Below are 20,305 nucleotides of genomic sequence, written 5' to 3'. Positions count from 1 at the left end.
CTGGGTGGAAAAGTGTTCCTGCTGGGCATGGGGGGTCTGTCTGTGGAGCCCCTCCAGGGACAGAACACCCGAGGGATGCACATCCCTGTCCTTGGTTCTGGAATGACAGCAGTTACCTGCCCTGTTCCCCATGAACATGGGAGTCATAGAACCAATTAGGCTGGAAAAGACCTCTGAGATCATCAAGCCCAATCCATGACTGAGCACCACCGTTCAGCTAAACCACAGCACTAGTGCCATGTCCTGTCCTTCCTTAAACACCTCCAGGGGTGGCTCTGCCACCTCCCTGGGCAGCCTGTTCTGATGTCTGATCACTCTTTCTATGAAGAAATTCCTCCTGATGTCCAACCTAAGTCCCCCTGTCCTATCGCTGGTGCCCAGGGGCAGAGCCCGACCCCACCTGGCTCCAGCCTCCTGGCAGGGAATTGCAGAGATCCAGAAGGTCCCCACTGAGCCTCCTCTTCTCCAAATTAAACACACTCAGCCGCTCCTCATGGCCCTTACTCTCCAGACTCTTCCCCAGCTCCATGGCCCTTCTCTGGACCCATCCCAGTGCCTCAATGTCCTTCCCGAACTGAGGGGCCCAGACCTGGACACTGTTGTCACCCTTCCATGGCGTCCTGAGAGGACGGGGACCACCCACCCCAGCCTGGTGGTGTGGAGCGGGAGGGCCAACTCTTGAAGCCCCTGGAGAGGGGATGTGGGACATTGAGGACACTGAGCGCAGGGGACACCCGCACCCGCCGGGCCGGGCCCAGCCGCGGTGAGCCCCCCGTCACCCCCGGGGCCGCGGTGAGGGCCCCCTGTCCGTCCCGGGGTCGCGGTGAGTCCCCCGTCACACCCCTGTCCGCCGTGATTGCCCCCCTGTCACCCCCGGGCCGCGGTGAGCCCCCCTGTCACCCACCCCCTTGTCCGCCGTGATGCCCCCCTGTCCGCCCCGGGCCGCGTTGAGCCCCCCTGTCCGCCGTGGTCCCCCCTGTTCCCCCCGGGCAGGGCGGGCCGCACCGCCATGTTGCGGGCGGGGCGCTGCGGGCGCGGGGGCGGTGCCGGTGCCGCTGCGGTGCCTCCCGCTCCCTGCCCGGCCCCGCCGCCGCCTGAGCCGCTCCGAGCCGCCCGCAGCGGCCGCTCCATGGCGACCCCCAGCCCCTGCATCGTGGTGAGTGCGGCGGGACGGGCCGTGCCGGGGTTAGGGTTAGGGTACGCCGCTGGCCCAGGGAGGTGGAGGGGGTTGTTCTCCGTGCCCCACGGAACGCCGTGATCTCTGAGGGACCGCGGGGGTGCCGTGCCGTGTGTCGTGTGTCCTGTACTGTCGTAGCGTGTCGTGTGTCGCGTCGCGTCCCTCAGCGCCGCCGCCCCGCGGAGTCACCTTGAGGGCAGCCCCGGCCTCCCGGAGCCGGGCCCGTCCCTGCGCTCGCTGCCCCGGCCGGGCCCGTCCACTCGGTGGGATCCCACGGGATGCGATCCCCGCGGGGTGCGATCCTCTCAGGGTGGGATCCCATCGGGGCGGGATCCCATCGGGATACGGTCCCCTCGGGGTGGGATCCCCTCGCGATGCGACCCCCTCGGGATGCAGTCCCCTCGGTGTGCGGTCCCCCCGGGATGGATCCCCGCAGCCCGAGGCCGGCGGGCACAGCCGGCGCTGGCGCCTCCGGAGCGAAGGTGGCCGAACTTCCCCCGGCGCGGCACAACTTCCTATTCCTGTTGCTGTTCCCCGGGATTGCCCCACGTGCGTGGCCGCGGCTGTACCGGAGCAGCGGCATCCGGGGGATGTTCTTCATGTTTTTGCGTTACTGCCGCATCTGCTAAGGCGCTTACATGCTCATTTTTATTAATCTTTTAAAGCCAGTGCCAGTGCTGATGAAGTGCGTGCTGTGTCTGATGGCCGAGAGCTGTGCCGGCCGCGGGGTTGCGGCAAATCTCTGCAGTCCATAAAAAAACTCTGATAAAACCTGTAGAAAGGGCCCGTTCCCTGCCAGATGCAGAAAGGAAGGTTTGGTACTCACGCTGAACCACAGGGAAACACCACGAGCTTTGGGAGGGAGCTGCCTTTTTTCTTAAAATAGCAGCCTGCTGTGGACAGCAGGGACCCAGAGCAGGGACTCGATGTCCGAGCTGTGTGTGTGTGTAGCTCACACAGGGTCAGTTTCGGATGGGAACTTGAAATACTAGTGAAATTGCCCAGGTGAATACTCATTAGGGGTTACCCAACAAAACCCCCATGTGAACAGTTTGCTGATCACTGGCCAGGTAAGTGTTTGCACAGGCACTGAAGGAAGATTGAGCCCTGCAAGGGCAGCAGTAACAAGATGGATACTTAAAATGCCTGCCCTGGTGAGCTGTAAGTAATAAGCTTCTGTTTTCCCTCTGAAATTCTTCCCATAGTAGTGTTTGGCTACATAAGCAGAGAGTGAAGTAATTAAAAAAACACATTGTCATTTTCAAGCTGCAGCCGAGTTAAGGTTCAGGGAAGGCTCTGCTTGATGCGACAAATGTGCCCTGAACCTCAGCAGTGTTTGGTGTCATTGCATACATATGCTAATCCCTTGTCTAATTAACATGCACTTACCAATATTGCAGACAGTTTCATGCAGGGAGTTTATCCATGTGGAACAGGTTGCTGAAGGCTTTAGTTTCAGATTCTGAAAGACCTTGACCCTCCCTGTTTTGGAGATGGTGGTCAGAGAGGACTTTCTTCTCAGCAGCACAACTTGCCATGCTCACGTAGCTGTCTTGTCTTGTCTTGTCCTGAACACCGGCTGGTGTGTTTTGTTGTGGTCGGTGTTGTGGAGATTTGGAAGGTGTCCATGTTAGAACCTCTGCTTGCTTAATTGCAAGTGCAGGTTTTGCATTACACCAGGAAAATCAGAGGGGTCAGAAAGCTCCTTGATAATTTTTTTTAGTGGAATATAGAGCTTGAGGTGAAGAACCTTCACTTTCCTGCCTGCCAGTGGAGCAGAATGTTGTGGGACTTGGGCATTGCATTACAACTTGTGGTAATTCAGGTATCCCTTGTGAACTGCTGGATGTTCAGTGTGACTGATGCTGAGAGGCAAAGTAAGGTGGTTCTGAGGAGCATGGTGGGTTTGGAAGTTTTTACTGAATAGTGCAAAGGACGTGCAGTTTCTCACTTTCTATAAGGCTCTGTAGAAATCTCACCTTATTTCCTTTTCAGATTGGCGATGACGAACAAGGTTATGACCTGGACTTGTTCTGCATACCTAAACATTATGCAGATGATTTGGAGAAAGTCTATATTCCTCATGGACTCATCATGGACAGGTTTGTTTGACTCCAGACAGTGCACTGATTCCATGACACAGGAATAAACAATTTTCCAGTGATAATTTTGCTGCCTGGTGATTGCCTAAATAGATTACATTTAATTAGAGACTAGGACATAGAACTGCTAAGTTACTCTTTTTGGCTTCTAAGAGTCTGTACATTTGCAGTCATGCTATTGTTTGAAAATTGGTCATAATTCTCAAGTGAAATTTTGTGGTAGGTACCAACCTGTGACTCTTTCCGGTATGTCTTTGATGTTTTACCTTCTTAAAACATAATAAGAAGACATTTTGTTATACCAGTTTGGTTTGAAAACAATTATGGTCTCTTGAATTTCCATAAGATATTAATAAAAGTAAATTATTAATCACATCGTCTTAGAATTTCTCGTGTTCATGTGGTAGATAAATAACATCCAACTTTCTCCTACCTTCTAGGAAAGGCATTATCCTCTGCAAATATAAATCTGTTGCTTCTGTGGTTGCTGAAATCTTTGATGTGCTGTGGAAGTTTTATCTTGCGTGATCAGAAATTAGTGCATAAACCTGTGAGGCATTTTTGTTTTGTGTTTGATAGTTGCTAATTCCCTGTAAGAGAATGAACAACAAATTTGGTGAATTTAAGCCATTTATAAGTGGTGCTGGATGGATCTTCCAGGAGCTCCTGTGACTAGGAATGCACCTAGAGTTTGCATGGTCCTGTTTGGCTAGATACAGTGAACATCCCTGTGAAAAAAAGTTAATTTTTAAATGTTTTAAAAACTTTGTACTGGCAGTCCATATAGAGCAAAAAACTGGACAAAGTACCTGTCACTAAGGAATTGATGTAAAGTGTTAAAATGATTGGCTTTGTCTGAGAAACCTGCTGTCAGCTGGCACACAATAAATGCAGACTATGCTTTCTAAAATAAATTGCAAGACAAATTTAGAAACAGTGATGGCAGAAAAACGGTGCAGTGTTCTCTTGCTCTGCGTTGTTGGTACTGTATTCTGCATTCAGGACAAGTTTCTGGCATTCTGACTTGGCAAATAAACTCTTCTGTTTACAAATTGAAAGTTTATTGCTCCTCATTTAGTCAGGGGTGTTGCCCTTTCGGCTGTGTTAGTTGCTCTTTGCATGGAAGCTGAACCTGCCTTTGGAAGGAGAAAACACACCTTTGTGTCCCATATCTGACAGTGAAACAGTTTCAGGGTGTTAAATTTGCTTTGGCTGAGTGTGACGTATGAAAACAAGGCCATTTGGCAGCAGTGCTGTTGGGTTAACCTTGAAGAGCAAAACTCTGTTGACCAGTAAGTGTAAAAGTGACTGAAGGGGTAGGCAAATATTTCTGAGCAAATATGTGTCCAAGTTTGATGTGCTTGTGTTTGCTGCTGTTCACAGTTTGCTGTTCCAAGTTTGATGCTTGTGTTTGCTGCCATGGGGAACAAAAGAAATGTTTTGACAGCTCACTCTGCCTTGGTTTTGTTTAGGACGGAGAGACTGGCACGAGAAATTATGAAGGGCATGGGAGGACACCACATTGTGGCACTCTGTGTACTCAAGGGTGGCTATAAATTTTTTGCTGATTTATTAGACTACATCAAAGCCCTGAACAGAAACAGTGACAAATCAATCCCCATGACTGTGGACTTCATTAGGTTGAAGAGTTATTGTGTAAGTATCTCTGTGGTACTGGGCAATTTTTATCTAAGTTTGGCTACTAATTATTAACAGAGGTGGTTTAATATTGTTACTTCCAGAATGTGCTAATATTAAACAAATAATTATGGTACTAAGAGTCACAAGCTAATTTACTTTTTCTCTACCTTATTAGATAATGTATTTTCTTTTAGACCTTGGTATCTCCTTGGCCTGGTAAAATCCTTATGCAGAGCAGAGAGACCCTTTACATGTCCTTTACTTGTCAGCCCTCTACCCTTTCTCTAAAGCTGTGACTCAGGAATAATACAGAGAATTCTGCTGCAACTATGATTACAAAAATTTAATTCTAGGAATTTTTGTGTGGCCAAGACATCACTGTTGAACAGGATGATTTGAAAGCTGCAAAACTGGTAATACCCAAGTTCCCTATCTCATCTTGTGTTTGGTTCAACCACACAGTGAACCAAATTGGTTCTGTCTTGCCTTGAGGAAATAGATACATAACCTTAGAACTGTGATTAGTGGCCCCTGAGTGTTGTACCACCTTTTCAAGATTAGACATCTTGGGTTGAGTTGCCTTGGGTTTACATGTTTTGGGAAAGTCTTTTCATTCTGAACACAAGAACTTTATAGGGAAATTGAACATTCTGTGACATTTTAAGTTTTATAGAAGGAAGCACAAGGTTATGTTACTCAGGTCAGAGGAATAAGCAGGTGTGTCAGCACTGTGTGATTTGAGTTACTGACAGCTGAGTCTCATGTTTGGGGATTTTAGGAATTTATTTGTTCGCCAAGACCACCTGTAGCATACAAATAATGACTTTTTTGGTTTCTGTTTAGAGTGTTTCAATACATTGTTTCACAAGGTTATGCTTTCAGTTCTGTATCAGTCACTTGGCATTGAAGTCACCACTCTGGGTTACTTGTTGCAGTTGTAGACCAAGTGAGAAAGCAGAAAAATTTGCTGAATTGCAAACTCAGCCTCATGCTTTGTTGCACTAAATTGTGGAACTGGAGATGGAGTTATTTGCAGGCTTAGTTTGGGCTGTTGCAGAACTTCACAAATCCCTGGTTCCTGTGGAGGGATCCATGAAGGTGTCTCAGCAGAGCCCAGAGCTGAGTGGGGCTTTGGTCCCATCTGTGCAGGACAAGCAGCCCTGGCTGCCCGAGGCACTCAAAGCTGCCTGCCAGGGGTTACCTGGACACCACAGAGGTGTTGGCAGAACATGAGGCAGTAATTTAGTTATCTGCTTTAATGAGGAGGCAAGGCTGGTTTCTGCCAGCCTTTGGTTGTATCTCACGAGGCACTCTGGGCTTATGAACTGTTAAAATCAGTAAGAGAGAGCAGTTTGAGCCCTTTCCTTCTGTTCCTCCCAAAGGAGGAGGCTCCTGCTGCCAGTCCACTGAACTGCTAAGCCCCCACATGCCCATGTGTTCTGCTTGTAAAAGCCACTCTGTTACAGAATAACAGGTTAAGGAATAGGAAATTATGGCTCCCATCACCTTTATTGGTAACCCTGGGACAGGCAGTTGTGTGTATCTTCTGCTTTCTCAAAGGAACACTTCCAAGAGCTTTCTTAGCTTGTTTAAAAAAACAATATACAGACTACATCCTTTCACACTCTCTACTTTCTAACTTGAAAAAAAATACTGGAGAAATGGTTTGAAACACCTGAAAAAGAAAGCCTTTCTTAAAAAAGCAAGGCTGCCTTTTTACTGGTGTGTGGGGTGTGTTTTAGTTTATTTCTTTGCTATAGCTGCTTTTGTTTATTTCCCCCAGAACTGCCGTGCCTTGATATTAATAGGGGAGTGAACAGCAAAGTAAATTTTATGGAAATTAAAAGCCTCTTTTTGTAGTAAAAACAAGTAGATGAAGAGAAAAGCAGAGAAAGTCAGACAGAAAGCTGCCTAGGCAGAATATTTTCCTTGAGGTGTTGGCTTTGGGGTTTTTGGTTTTGTCAGCCAATTCTATTAAAGAATGTTTTCTTGTTCTGGATGAGTGAGGAGCTTTTGTTACCTGATGCCTCCACTACAGTATTTACAAGCTCTTAGATGGTTCTTAATATCCAAACTTGGGTTCTTAAACTGGATAAGAATGTCCTAACATGGACATGTAACAGCTTAACTGGGTGTTCCATCAAGAACAGTGTTGGAATGTTAAATCTGCTTTGTAGTTTTGACCTGTGCTTTACTACATGGAGGGATCTGTGTTTAGTGATGGGAAAGGTACCACAAACTGTAATGGACAGTTGAAAGTGGAGCTTTCAACTCTCTTGTCACTGCGCCTGGATGTGATTACCAGATCATCCTGCCTGCCTTTACAGACTGGATAAAAGATGTTAAAAATACCCTGATCGTATAAATGAAGCAGCTGAACCTTTGTAATGGTTCTGTAATTGATGTAATTGAGGTTCTATTCTTGTTTCAAACCCATCATTTAATATTTACAAGCATATGGGGTTTTTTTGTGTTGCAATGCAAAGTTCATACTGTTGTGCACCCAAAAATAATTCCCTAAGAATACTGACATGATCAAGCTGTGATTAAACTTTGCTCATAACTCCAGTTTCCTGAGTCCTTACAGATGAATTTTAATGATCTGGCAAGCTGTTCAGAAATGGAAAGATAGTGTTTATGAACAGTTCCAGCTCTCTGTATTCTTGACAAACAGTTCATTCTGTTTGTGTTACAAGAAGAATGGCTTTTCACCAGTCTACTGAATTTAAACATGCAAATGTTGCTTATATAGTTATGAAGGGCAGCCAAAAGACAGTGGATGTGTTGTGCTGTCACTGGGGAAAATAGGGATTTTCAGTGGAGTAGGTGGTTAACTCCAGTTGGGCTGGTCACAGCAGTGTTCTGAAAGGTCTCTGCTAACCAAGCCTTACAGCAGATGCTGTAAGGAACTTAAAATGCCTTTTTAAAAGGTGGTCCTGGAGTCACTTGAGCCAGGAGTTATGATCCTGTAAAGCGTTATTGTTTTCCAGCAGTGACAACAGGGAGGCAGTGAAAACAGATCTAAGCAGTAAAACTCTTATGTGTTAAACCACGAAGCATTAAAGTCTTACCAGTACTGACCTGGGAAATAAGGCTCCTGAAGATAATTAAATCATTGTTTAATTATTAAACAAAGTTCTTGCCAGTTGAAATCTGGTTACAACCAGTGTCAGAAATCTTTTAAGTGTTTTTTTGCCCTTTCATTGCTCAGGAATCAGCACCTGCATATGGCACCTAACAGGACTTCTGAAACTGTGTCAAGGTTTAAAGTCAGCTCAGTGACTTTAATAAACTGCAGAGATTATGAAGCACTTCTAGCTGCTGTTTTTAACTTTCCTGTATAACAGTTCATTTATGTTTTTATCACAGTTCAGTTTTACTGGAGCAAAAGGCAGTGTTGTAGTGATGGTGTACCTGGGTTGCTGTTCCATTGCTATAAGAAGTAATTTGATCTGTTACCATTATTTATTGTAAACTAGGCAAGCATAAGCTTTTCTGGTTATTTTTGTAGCTTACAGTTTTAAATAGTAATCTGTTCCTTGTTTGCTGGCTATTCTTCTTATGATTGCCTATTCTTATTCAGAGTAAGGCTTTCCAAGGCGTTAAAGTTTGAAATGTAAATTGCAGCTGTGTGGCAGCAGGCAGCTTGGAAACCAAACTGCTCTGTGTCCTGTTTCCATATCTGTGGGGAATGTATAGCACATCCCAGCTTTTTAGATACACATGTCTGTATAGTGGTCACAAATGAGAGGTGGTGCCTGCTTTGATGCAACTCCCTTGTCAAACAGTCTTTAATCTGAAATACCATCTTTGAAGTTGATCACTTGTAATTTCTTAGCTGATAAAGAGATGCTGTTGGTGTTTCTGAAAGCATTAACATTCACTGGTTATGTACTTTGCAATACTGACCTTTACTGCAAGAAAAGAAATCAGTTTTATTCTGGTAATGCTTGCCTTCCTCTTTCTTAGAATGATCAGTCAACTGGAGATATCAAAGTCATTGGGGGAGATGACCTCTCAACCTTGACTGGAAAGGTATGACTCTGTGTGTGTTTAAAAGCAAGCAAACAAACAAACCCACTGAAGAACCCACACACCTGCATGATTTTAAGGCTGCTCTTTTAGTATGTGAAGATTAGAGTTTAAAAATGGAAATGTTTCCTTTAAATATTCACCACACACACACACACACACACACACACTATGTACTCTGAGAGTGGATAAGCCCCATCAAAGCCATCAGTTTAGTCTGAACTTAAAAAATCTTCTATTCACTGTCTTTGGTATCAGCAAAGTCTTAGACTTTTTTTTCTGCAATGCCTGAGAAAAATAACCTTGTGGGGGCTGTTTTCTACAAACTGCCTTTAAAAGAGGTTGGTATTATTTATTTGCTATATTGGTGTTCCAAGGAAGTAGTGGTGGGAATTCATATGTGGACATGTGTCTGTCCATATGTTGGACACGTGTCAGTTCATATGTGGGACACATGTCAATTCACATGTGGGACACGTGTCAGTTCACGTGTGGACACGTGTCAGTTCACATGTGGGACACGTGTCAGTTCACATGTGGACACGTGTCAGTCCATATGTGGAGACGTGTCAGTCCATATGTGGACACGTGTCAGTCCATATGTGGACACGTGTCAGTCCATATGTGGACACGTGTCAGTTCATATGTGGACACGTGTCCGTTCACATGTGGGGCGTGTGCAGCCCAGGTAGGGAACGAAGGTTCCTGTGACAGGCAGTGACAAGAGAAGGCAATGGGAGAGTGTAAATTGGGAATCTGCTGTTCCTCAGCCATTCCATGAAGATACTGAACCAGGTACCCGGGGTTAAACCATCACTGCCTCCTGCTCTGTGGGAACACAGCACTTTCCCCTTCTCTTTACACACGTGATCTTTAAGATGTGTATGTCTCAGTTCATTTCAAAGGGTGTAGGTATGACAGAATTGTGTGTGTCTGTGCAGTAGGAAACTCTTTGCTTTAGAAGAATATGAATTGTGTAGACTTTTTTGAGCTCTTTTGCATATATCTGGAATTTTCGAAGTCTGAATAATTTAAAGACAACTTTGTACTCAGTGTGAGCTGTTGAGAATCTCGGCTAATTGTTATTAGAGCATCACAAATGTTAACTACAAAGAATTTGCTGTTATGTGTGTGAACAAACATAAATGGTGGTACAAATATTTAACTGCACTGAAAATTAATAAGTTATAGACATTAATAAGAAATTGTGTGTTGTCTAGATATTAATGGATTTTCCCTTTTTTTTCCTTTTTCTTCCTACCAGAATGTTTTGATCGTAGAAGTAAGTACTATAATTCACTCTGAAGTTCTAATGTGTCACTGCTAAAAGAGTTCTAATAGTTGTTCTTAGGCAAAAAACTGTTTTCTGGCTTCGTGTCTTCCAGCTTCTGATTCCAGGTGTGAATTTTCCAACTGGTCTCTGAATTTGAACTAAGTCATGTTTTGAATTCTCAAGTTGCATTCAACTGCTATTTTTAACAAGGAAAATAACCGTCTGAAATTGTTTTCATTTGCTTTCAGTTTTCTGGGATTTCGTCAATTCTAAAAGTTGTATTTTTTCCCCTTTTTTTTTTTCTTTTACAAAGTACCCTGGGCAAAGTGATACTAAGCTCATTATTGTTCTGGGGTTATCACAGCAAGGTAGGAAACTGAACCACAGAGTTAGAAAGACCTTTTATCCTAAAATATGTGGAGAACAGATCTAAGCCCAGTGTCCCTGTGTGTAATTTATTTAGAGAATATTGACACTGAGAACACTAATTCTTAATGAGTGTTTTGCAGTTGTTAAATTCCCATTCCTCTCTCTTGTCGTGGTTCTCTGGGTGGTACCAGGTACAGTCTGATTGCCTCGTGGGTACTGTTGCTTAATTCTTGCTTTCTTACCTCTTCCATGATGACCAGCATTGCTCATGTTCAGCAAGTATCACTTCCCTTGAGTACAACTGACAATTTCAGGATAGGGAAGCAGCAGCAGTAGGCAGGAAAAGTGGATGTGCAATCTGATAATGTCTTATGTCTCCAAATAATGGAAATGGCATGTTTGTAAGGACAGAAATATCTATGGCAACTGATTCAGCAGCCAAAGGGAAGGATGTTTCCTTTCATAGAATGTGGGGTTTATGTATTATTTTCCTAATTAGAGAAGGTTATATTATTCCTCAGGAAGAACATTCAGTTCCAAAACTCCTACCAAAATACTATGTATCCAGTAGGCATTGTATGACCAGTGGTGCCCTTTGAAATATATTTTGCTTCAGACAGGCAAGTGTGTTTAATTATGTATCTGCTCCATTTCAGATGAATGTAAGCCCCAAATTAGGTTAGTTTATCATTTGTTCAGTGAACCATCTATCCACTGACTGGTCTTATATGCTGTCAACTATGAACACTTTTTCCCCGTTTGAACTGTCAAGCAATACAAATACACATTCATTGTAGGTTTAATGTCTTGTGCACCAGAGCACATGGGTTTTCTATACTGCATCCCTTTAATGCCAAAAAAATCTATACAAAATGGAGTTTCACCTCCAAAGAACAGCTGATTATACAACACAAAATCAGTAATACATCCTGGTTTTCCCCTAGAGCTTGGAAATAGCTACTTCTGGTTTATTTACCATTTTTCATTTTTATCTATATGCATATATGTCTTTAGGTTCTCTTGAGTTTACAGCCATAATTAAAAGCATTAAGTGTAAATGGTATTGCTGATGGATACTCTGTTGTTTGATTTTTACTTCAACTGGGAGTCATGGGGAAATAAGCTGAAATCAGGATATTGCTACTTTTGTGCTATCTGCCTCCTTCACTTCAAATAGACTTGATTTCAGGCCAGGGTAAGGACTGTCCCTCTTAAGATCCTGTGATTGTTTCAGTCCAAATGAGGAATCCATTTCTGTCACCTTAGTTGTATGGCTTGGCTTACAACCTCTGTTGTCAGCTGTATTTTTTTTTCTGTTTATATGTGCAGTGAATATGATTAAAACAGTGTGTGACTAAAATTTATTTTAGTGTGTTTTAGACTTAGAACTGCACCCGATATTCCCAGTGCACTTTTCCCAGCTATTTCTTGAATCTGTAATGCCCATTACATTCCTTCAATTGCAGTAATGGGTTGTTCTGCCTGTTTTCCCTTCTTACTTTTCTTTCTGTTGAATACATCTGTATGTAACTGAGCTCAACAGCAGGACTAGCATTACTCTTGCCTTACTCCAATTAAACATTGTCTCGTGGCTACAAGGAGCACAAGCCACAAAATCTCCAGGAGGAGCCAAGAAGGTCATGGCAGTAACTGCTGGTTCAGCAACTGCTGTCAAAGCCATGGTTACCCACAATTAAGAACTCCTGTTAATGCGTGTGATCACTTTACTCAGCATGGTTGTTGTCTTAGTTTGAGGGAAAAACCAAAATGTTTACCAAAAGCAGAGGAGAGGATTCCTCCACAATAATCACATCACTCTTTATTAAATTTAAGAAAAGGAACTTTAATTAGAAAATGGATATAAGAAGGATAACTGTTCTTGACTACTATATATATACATATATATGTAAATACAGATATAACTGTAAACAGACCAGAGCAAACTACTCCCCCAGCACCAAAGGTAAAAAACAAAAGAGAACACCCCCCAAACCGGTATATTCCTCCTGGAGCAGTTGTATCTATGGACAGTGTCAGTGTCCCACCTCGGCTGGCTGCGAGATGAATTCTCAGTCTTTTTTTCAGCGAGGCAGAGACGAGCGGGGAGCACTCACATGAAGTCTCTCTTTGTCCTTTGTCCCAAACGAAGAAGGAATAAAGCTGGGAGTGGAGGAAATGGTGATAGTTCTCAGGAATCTCCTTGCAGTCCGAATTGATCCCCAGGAAGAGGGGGAAAAAAAGGTCTGCAGTGTCCTGAAGCAGCTGTGTCTCTCCTTTCTTCTCTCTCTCTCTCCGAAGCTCAGGGTGCCCAGAGATGGAGGGGGGAAAGCAAAGAGCAGAGCCAGAAAAAGAGAGCTCACCAGCAAGCTGTGGCTCCTTTTCTGCAGCTGCCCAAAGAAAAAAAAAACAAAAAATCAAACCAGCATACAGGGAACAAAGAAAGAAAAACAACTTCCCACCCCCAGGTGCTGGGGTTCTGTTTTCTCACCTCCACCCACCATTAAGCTTGAATCTGAAAGCCATCAGCTATCTTTTGTCCTCACTCCTGGGACTCCAAACCTAAACCTTTTGTGTTGGTATGGTGAGAGAAATTCTCTGAGGGGGCTTCTCCCCACACCACCTTCCTGTGTTTGAACCTTTAACCGTTGTGTAAGCAGAGCACGGGTGACATGTCACCTGTATTTGGCTCACAAGCATTTTTATGAGCAGTACTTTGCCATCTTTTCATGCTGCTGTGGATGAGCAATTTCTGTGCTAGAAACTTGAAAATGCTACTGTGATGTATTTAATATTCTGCCTTACATGAGTTTTTTATTTTCAGGATATAATTGATACTGGTAAAACAATGAAAACGTTGCTGTCTCTACTTAAGCAGTACAATCCAAAGATGGTGAAAGTAGCCAGGTAAATTTGTTATGATTATTTGTGGTGGTTTTCACCTTAAGAATGACACACAATGTGAAAAAACCCCAAACCAACGAACAAAAACAAACGTAGAATACATTTTTCCATGGAAGGGAAACAGGAGGGAACATTTCTGCAGGAGTCATATATGATGCAACCTGTTGAAGTTTGGTACATATTTAAACTGCAGAAGCCCTTTTGCTTGTTATGAGAAGATACATTTGTTAAGGATGTTGGAAACACTGTTCTTCCCCGTTTTATTGCTTGAAAGAGTTCCAGTGCTTCGGAAGGGAGTGGCTTGTGCGTGCCTGGGATGTCTCTTACCTGATCATGTTATGGTAAAGTTTGTGGGGTTTTACCACTGAAGTCCAGGTTTAGAAGTAGCTAGAAGAATTTCAGTCTTTTGGGCTTAAAAGAAATACCCTCTCAGGTTGATGGAGATGTTTTCAACACAAACTTGGTTCATAAATGTAGACTTTTACTAGACAAGAGGATAAAAATAGTAAGTTGTTGTCACTTACCTGAATGCAGTGTCCCTCCAAAGATGTTTGTTTCTGCTGGCACTACCTGCAACTTCACTGTACTGCAGTGGTGCACTTGTGCAATGGAGACCTTTTTTTAGTTTGCCTTCTTAACCAGCAGAATTGAATTAGTTTGCCCACCAATATTAATGTTTGTGTACAGGGTATAGTGCAGCTGAGCTTTAGAGGTCATTCTGAGAGACTCACCCAGCCATATGCTCTTCCAGGCTTTTCTGCTTAGTTACACCTTTAATCAATTAGTTTCAAAACATTTCATAATTAAATAACTTGCACCCAACAAGAAATATTGAGGATAACATTATATTATTAACCTATATCAACATTCCTCCTACTTCTTTTTAAATTGCATCTGTTGTGCTGCTGTGCTGTGGTTGTGTGTTTTCCAATAAAAGCATAATGATTGCAGGGGATTAGAGATAAAGCAGAGCTGGGTGTAATATCTAATCACTCCTGTTGCCATAACAGTGTCAGAGCAGTTGTTAGATGTGTGAGAGCAGCTCTTCTTGCTGATAATCTGGAGGTGACTTGCTGAAGGTGAGGTTGTTGAGGACTTCTCCCTGGCCAGATTATAAATATTTGTCACTGAGAAGTGTCACAACACTGCAGTGTAAATCATAAATGTATAGATGAGGGAAGACCAGTTGCCTGTTATTTAAACCTGTTGCAGTAATTTGGGTCTACCAAAGATCTGAGCAGGTAAATGTGATCATTCTGGATAGTTCTACATTCTTAGTTACGTCACTTGCCTCTCTATTTCTTTTCTTCCTTATTAGAACTTTCTGTTTGGTTGTTGTTTTTTGAGGGGGGGTGGGTTTTTTGTGTTTTTTTTTTTTTAAATTTCTTTCAGATAATCAAGCAGTTGTAGCAGGGAGATGTGAATTAATGCTAATATAATTTGGGAGTTTCTCTGATCAATTCCTACACCAATTCTCAAAAGTCAGGTTTCCCAATTGGAAGTTTCAGTAACTGTCTAAAATCAAAGCTGTGACTGGCAAATGAATCCTCATCTCAGGGGTGATCCAGGAAGGAAGGAGGTCTGTGCTCAATGCACAGTTATGCTGATCTCTGTGTTTACATTCAACCACCAGCCAGCTTTTCCTTTCCTCCCAACCGCTCTGTGTCCCATCCAGGCATTGGGATTGTCTTCCAAGGCAGAAATGCTCAACTGAATAAGGAGGGAATCAAACTATGCCAGCAGGGCATTTCTCTCTACTACAGTGCCCCCTACTCTGTATCTCCCTGCTTTTTATACCTCTATTAATTCTGAAAAAGTGGAGCAGGTTTGCATCCTCTGATTGTCAGAACCAATAACATTTTCTTTATGGGGGTAATTAGTACAGTGAAAAACAGTTCAGGACAAGTTGCACAATTGCAATTGAGGTGTGTTTAAGCAACTGAACTTTTGGCCAAGTCACCTTTTTACCTATAAGCTAAATTGCACCTGATGTTCCTAGTGCATATACCCCATTAAGTCACTTTTCACAGTGAAAATGCACCCAGGTCAGTGTCTCCAAGCCTTTTCCTTGCAGAGCTGCTGGTTATCCTTTAGGCTGTAAATAATTCATGATTCTGGGAAGTTGTGATTTTGTCATTATGATCAGCTGTGCCTGCAAATAAAATAATAGTTTAAAATATGTGTAGTTATCCTGTCAGTTATGCACATTTAGGCCTAACTGAGCTTGTCTATCATCAAAACAGTATCACATATTTGTATCCATTGCTTTTCCGTGTTTCAGTTTTACATTGTTTTTATTTGACAGTTTGTTGGTGAAAAGAACACCTCGAAGTGTGGGATATCGGCCAGACTGTAAGTGACTTTTTGACAACCATTATTAATTTTAAAAAATATGTTAGTGTATTGTGTTCCCTTTGGTTAAAGTCCATGGATGTTCCAAATAAGTTTTTACCCTGGAGGTTTTTAAACTGAGATTGGCCGTGGCACTGAGTGCCATGATCTGGTAAAGGGACTGGAGTTGGACCAAGGGTTGGACTTGATGATCTCGGTGGTCTTTTCCAACCAATCAATTCTATGATTCTTGATAGATTTTGCTCTTATTTAGGGAATTTAAATGTTTGGAATGTATTTGGACAGAGTTCATCAGGATTTGGTCAGATTTTTTTTTCCCTAACTTTCTGTACCATTTTAATATATTGAAAACCAAACTTTGATATTTTGCTCTATGTTACACCCTTCTCATGTGCAAAATCTCCCAGCTTGCATGTAGTCAAATGCTTTGATCAGCAGATTCTGTAGGATTCAGCTTTTGAGACTTTTGGGGGTGACTTGGGTGCCTCGTAGCACCTCAAGCCATTTGGATGTCCCCAGGAATGCAGGACAACCACACTGGGTAGCAGGTCTGATAAAAGTTAAGTCTGGTTATGTCTGGGCACCTGAATTACTCCCTTCTTGTCTTCTCCTGTCTGTCCTGAGACCATTAAGGAAGGAATAGCATCCACAGCAGACTGTGGTAGGAGAGTGGCAGCTCCTCTGCCTTGGGAAGGGCTGTGTGTTTTATCCCTGTTCCAGAGGCTGAGTTCCTGTTAGTCCAGACAAGGTACTTTCACCATGGAAATAAAGTGAATTTAGCAGCAGAATCACATCCTCTTCCTTCTCCTTTCCAAGGCCTTACAGTACTGTGGGACTGAAGTGTTTTCAATATCTTAAAGCTTCATTGAGGTGTTCCCCTCAGTCAAGGATGCCCCTCATTGCTGGGATCTCATTATGGGCTTAGCTGGGCTAATGGTGCCTTTGGAACATCCTGCAGCAGATGACTCGTTTTGCCATCTGTGCACAGACAACCCGGACAGTGCAGGACACGTGAGCTCTGAAGGAGAGAGAACAATGGCTGGGCCTCTGTTTTATCGCTTTTTGTGAGGCCAAATAAGTGTTAAATGCCACCTTAATTTGGGAAAGACTCAAGAGTCTTTCATTTTAGCCTGTGGCGAGAAAGCCATTTGGAAGGTTTATATTTTATATAATTTCGTTTTGGTCATTTTGTAGTGTGTGTGTGGGCAGGTTGGACTGAGTCTGCCTGACCACCCATCAACTGTCCTGCTAGAGCTGTTCAGACAGTCTGTGGAAAAGCTGATGTTCTCATTTTAGGCAGCTTCTCTGGGAGATAAAAATCACAAGGAAACACAAAAAAACCCCAAACCAACCTATGTTTCTGAAACCTGCCAGTGACCCTTGCTGCAGTCCTGCCTGGGGTGCAGGTCCAGCTCCCAGAGGTGCTGCCTCTTGAACTGGGCTGTAAGGGGGGTTAGTGCTGTCCTCACCAGTTCACTGCTTATGTGTCAAACATCTAGGAAGTATGGGCACTTTTTTAATGTATTTACAAAGTTAAAGGAAATTTTCAAGGAATTTTACATTCTTATAATATTCTGTCTATATATTTAAGAGCTTCCATTCATTTCTTGCAGATTAGCAGCCTGCAGCTGTGTAGGAACCAATAAATATGTCTATTTGATTTCCTTTCGTTGACAAATCAAGAAAGTGAGTTAAAATTTTTAAATAGCTCAAGTATGAATCTGAGGGTACTTGAGCGGAAGAAATGAAATGAGTTACAATGCTGACATATCTATGGAATTCCAGACTGCTTCTGTAAAAGGCTCCAGTGAACTCTAGGAAGTTCTTTTCTAACACATGTTGACTTATGGTCTTTTTCAGTTGTTGGATTTGAAGTGCCAGACAAATTTGTTGTGGGATACGCCCTGGATTACAATGAATACTTCAGAGATTTGAACGTAAGTAATTTTTCCCGTATGTTTTTTATTCCATTTAAAACTAGGGAGGAGGAGGAAGGGAAATCTCCTCACATCACTCTCCCTCCTCTGTAAATCATGCCTTATGTTCCAATCTGCTCCACTGGTGACGTGCTGGCGAGTCCTAGAGCAGCAGAACAGCATTTGCAGCTCTTATGAAACTGAAATTTATTTTGCTGCATGCAGAATGGGGGCTGCACATCTGTCAGCTTTGAAATAATGTGAAGTTCAGGTGAAGTTTCTTGTCTTACCAGATACCTACAATGAATTAGTGTGTTTGCTTAGTTATGTAAGAGTTAAAGAAGAGAGCTGTGAAGAAGTTAAGAAGGGCTCACTTTTTATTCTAAGTCATTAATTCTTCATCTGGGTATTGCCAGGCTCAGCAGATATTGGGTGGGACAATTAGAGGGAGGAGAAAGAAGGCAGTGTTGAGATTTGTGGACCAAAAAAGGGCTGAAGTTGTTCTGCATAAACAGCGTCACAAGATCCCTTGGTACGGAAACGTGTGCAGCACACTGCATTGTTTTCAGAGGCTCATTATTGATGTCAAAGGTTGGTCTCTTACGTTACTTTTCTAACAGGAGCTTTTTATTTTATTTTGTTCCAGCATATCTGTGTGATCAGCGAGACAGGGAAGCAGAAGTACAAAGCATGAAAGCAGAGTTCAAGTGCTGTGACAACAACAGAGCTTTGAAATGTTTTGTTTACTGAGTCCTATCTTTCACAGGCTTCGGCTCTGATACACCAGCTACACATGTAGAATGCCCCAGCCCCATTGCCATATGCTTACTATAATTTATTGCATGTACAATATAAGAGCTTGTCTTGTTCGTTTATATTTTAGAAATGTAAACAACTAGTGCAATTCTGCACTCCTTATTTTGATTTGCACTATGACTCTACCAACTATCGCTGCCCCTGGTTGGGTTGTGCTGTTTGTGAGCTCCAGAGTCTAACTCTTGCAGTGGTAAATTGCTTAAACCTCATCAACCCAGAACTGAAATAGTTCAAGTACTGTAAATGTAAAGCATTTTATGATAGGGAAGTCTATTAGTAATATTTTTTAAATCTGTAATTTAAGTTTTATATTTGAATGCACAGATGTGATTGTGATTAATGGATAGTTGCACCTTTGGGTGTTATAAAGCATGAGGAGCAGCCAGTTACAGTATCTGTAATCTCCAAGGAGCTCATTCAAATCTCCAGGAGTTGCCTTATTGCTGTAAAGGAAGTCTGGGTGAAAAAATGTCTTTTTTTTTTTTTTTTTAAAGATGGAATGACAAAACAGAATGTTTAAAATCTAGTTTTAGTTGAGCTGCCTATTTCTGTTAGATTTTTTCTTTAAAAATATCCATCAGTCTGTGAATTTGCCTTTTAAATTTAAACAATTTTAATATATTTGTGAAAGAAAATATTGTAATATTTACTTTACAAGATCTACAAAGCAAAGTACTTTAAATAAAGGCTGTCTCTTTAAAATAAGCCCCACACATCTATCCCGCTCATTCTATATATTAAAGTGCTCTTGAAATTTCCTTCTCAGTAATATTTCTCTTTGTGACAGTGAAGGCAGACTTGACATTCATTACTGCTGTAGTGCTTTTGGTTAACATAATCCTGTCTGTGAGAGAGATGATGAAGTGCTGAGGGAAGATACTGAAACAGTTGCACATTGTCTAACCAAACTAGATTTCAGAGAAAGTGGTTCGAGCACTGTTCTTTGTTCTGTCTTGGCAAAAATGAAGAGTGGATGTTCCATGTTCATTAAATATATCCATGTGAAAAAAACTCCCGCAACCATTTTGTAAGTAATCGTTTTGGTTTGTTTCATTAACACTTCTGTTCACGTGCTGTTCAGTTCTGACCATGACAGCCCAGCTCACACCTGTATTCGTGCTGTGCTTTTTGGTTCTTGTACCTCTGCATGTGGATTCTCCCACCATATCCTTGGGTTTAATGCTGCTCAGTGCTCACACACAGTGGAGTTTTTGAAAGATTCTGTTTTGAAAGATTTTTCTGTGGTTTTAAAGTTTGAGTCTTTTCCAAGTACTTCAAACTGTTGCCCACCCATGGCCTGCTCAGGTGTAGTAGGTAATAACAGACCTAAAATATGAATTCATACAGTGGTTCAAATCAAATGACCCCACTGTGTGTGAGATCTATTTGTAAATCAGTGTTCTCCTTAACAAATACTAGAACACTGATCGTGATCATACTGTGCTTTTGCAATGCTCTGGTTAATGTTCCAAAGAGCTTTTATCTCAGTGCACTACAAAGTCTGATTGTATTTCTCGATGTTTGTGTATCTGCCTTTTCAAGAACCTGTGACTTGTTGAAAAAATATGCAATGCATCTCCAAGAAGAGGAAACAAAACATGAGAAAATATAAACCCACTTGAAAACTGTGATATCTGCTCAAGTTTTCATTAGTTCTGGTTGAACTTAAGGTCTTATCTTAAAAACCAGTGTTTTCTTCAATCTTCTTAACAATTTCTACTTCACA

At 42.5% G+C, this 20,305-nt stretch overlaps 1 protein-coding gene across 1 annotated transcript; it reads left to right on the top strand.

Annotated features, from left to right (window-relative positions):
* Window positions 1-1,022: 1,022 nt before the first annotated feature.
* Window positions 1,023-19,337, top strand: HPRT1 (hypoxanthine phosphoribosyltransferase 1). The gene is made up of 9 exons (XM_071569265.1): window positions 1,023-1,156; window positions 3,173-3,279; window positions 4,752-4,935; window positions 8,890-8,955; window positions 10,217-10,234; window positions 13,416-13,498; window positions 15,801-15,847; window positions 17,708-17,784; window positions 18,410-19,337. Exons 1-9 carry the CDS (start codon window positions 1,130-1,132, stop codon window positions 18,455-18,457), a joined length of 657 nt encoding a protein of 218 aa, XP_071425366.1. The 5' UTR covers window positions 1,023-1,129; the 3' UTR covers window positions 18,458-19,337.
* Window positions 19,338-20,305: the final 968 nt, after the last annotated feature.

This window comes from Pithys albifrons, chromosome 14 (genome assembly GCF_047495875.1).
Source record: "Pithys albifrons albifrons isolate INPA30051 chromosome 14, PitAlb_v1, whole genome shotgun sequence".
NCBI lineage: Eukaryota > Metazoa > Chordata > Aves > Passeriformes > Thamnophilidae > Pithys > Pithys albifrons.
The sequence above is the reverse complement of the archived record's forward strand: the minus strand, read 5'-3'. Positions and strand labels throughout refer to the sequence as shown.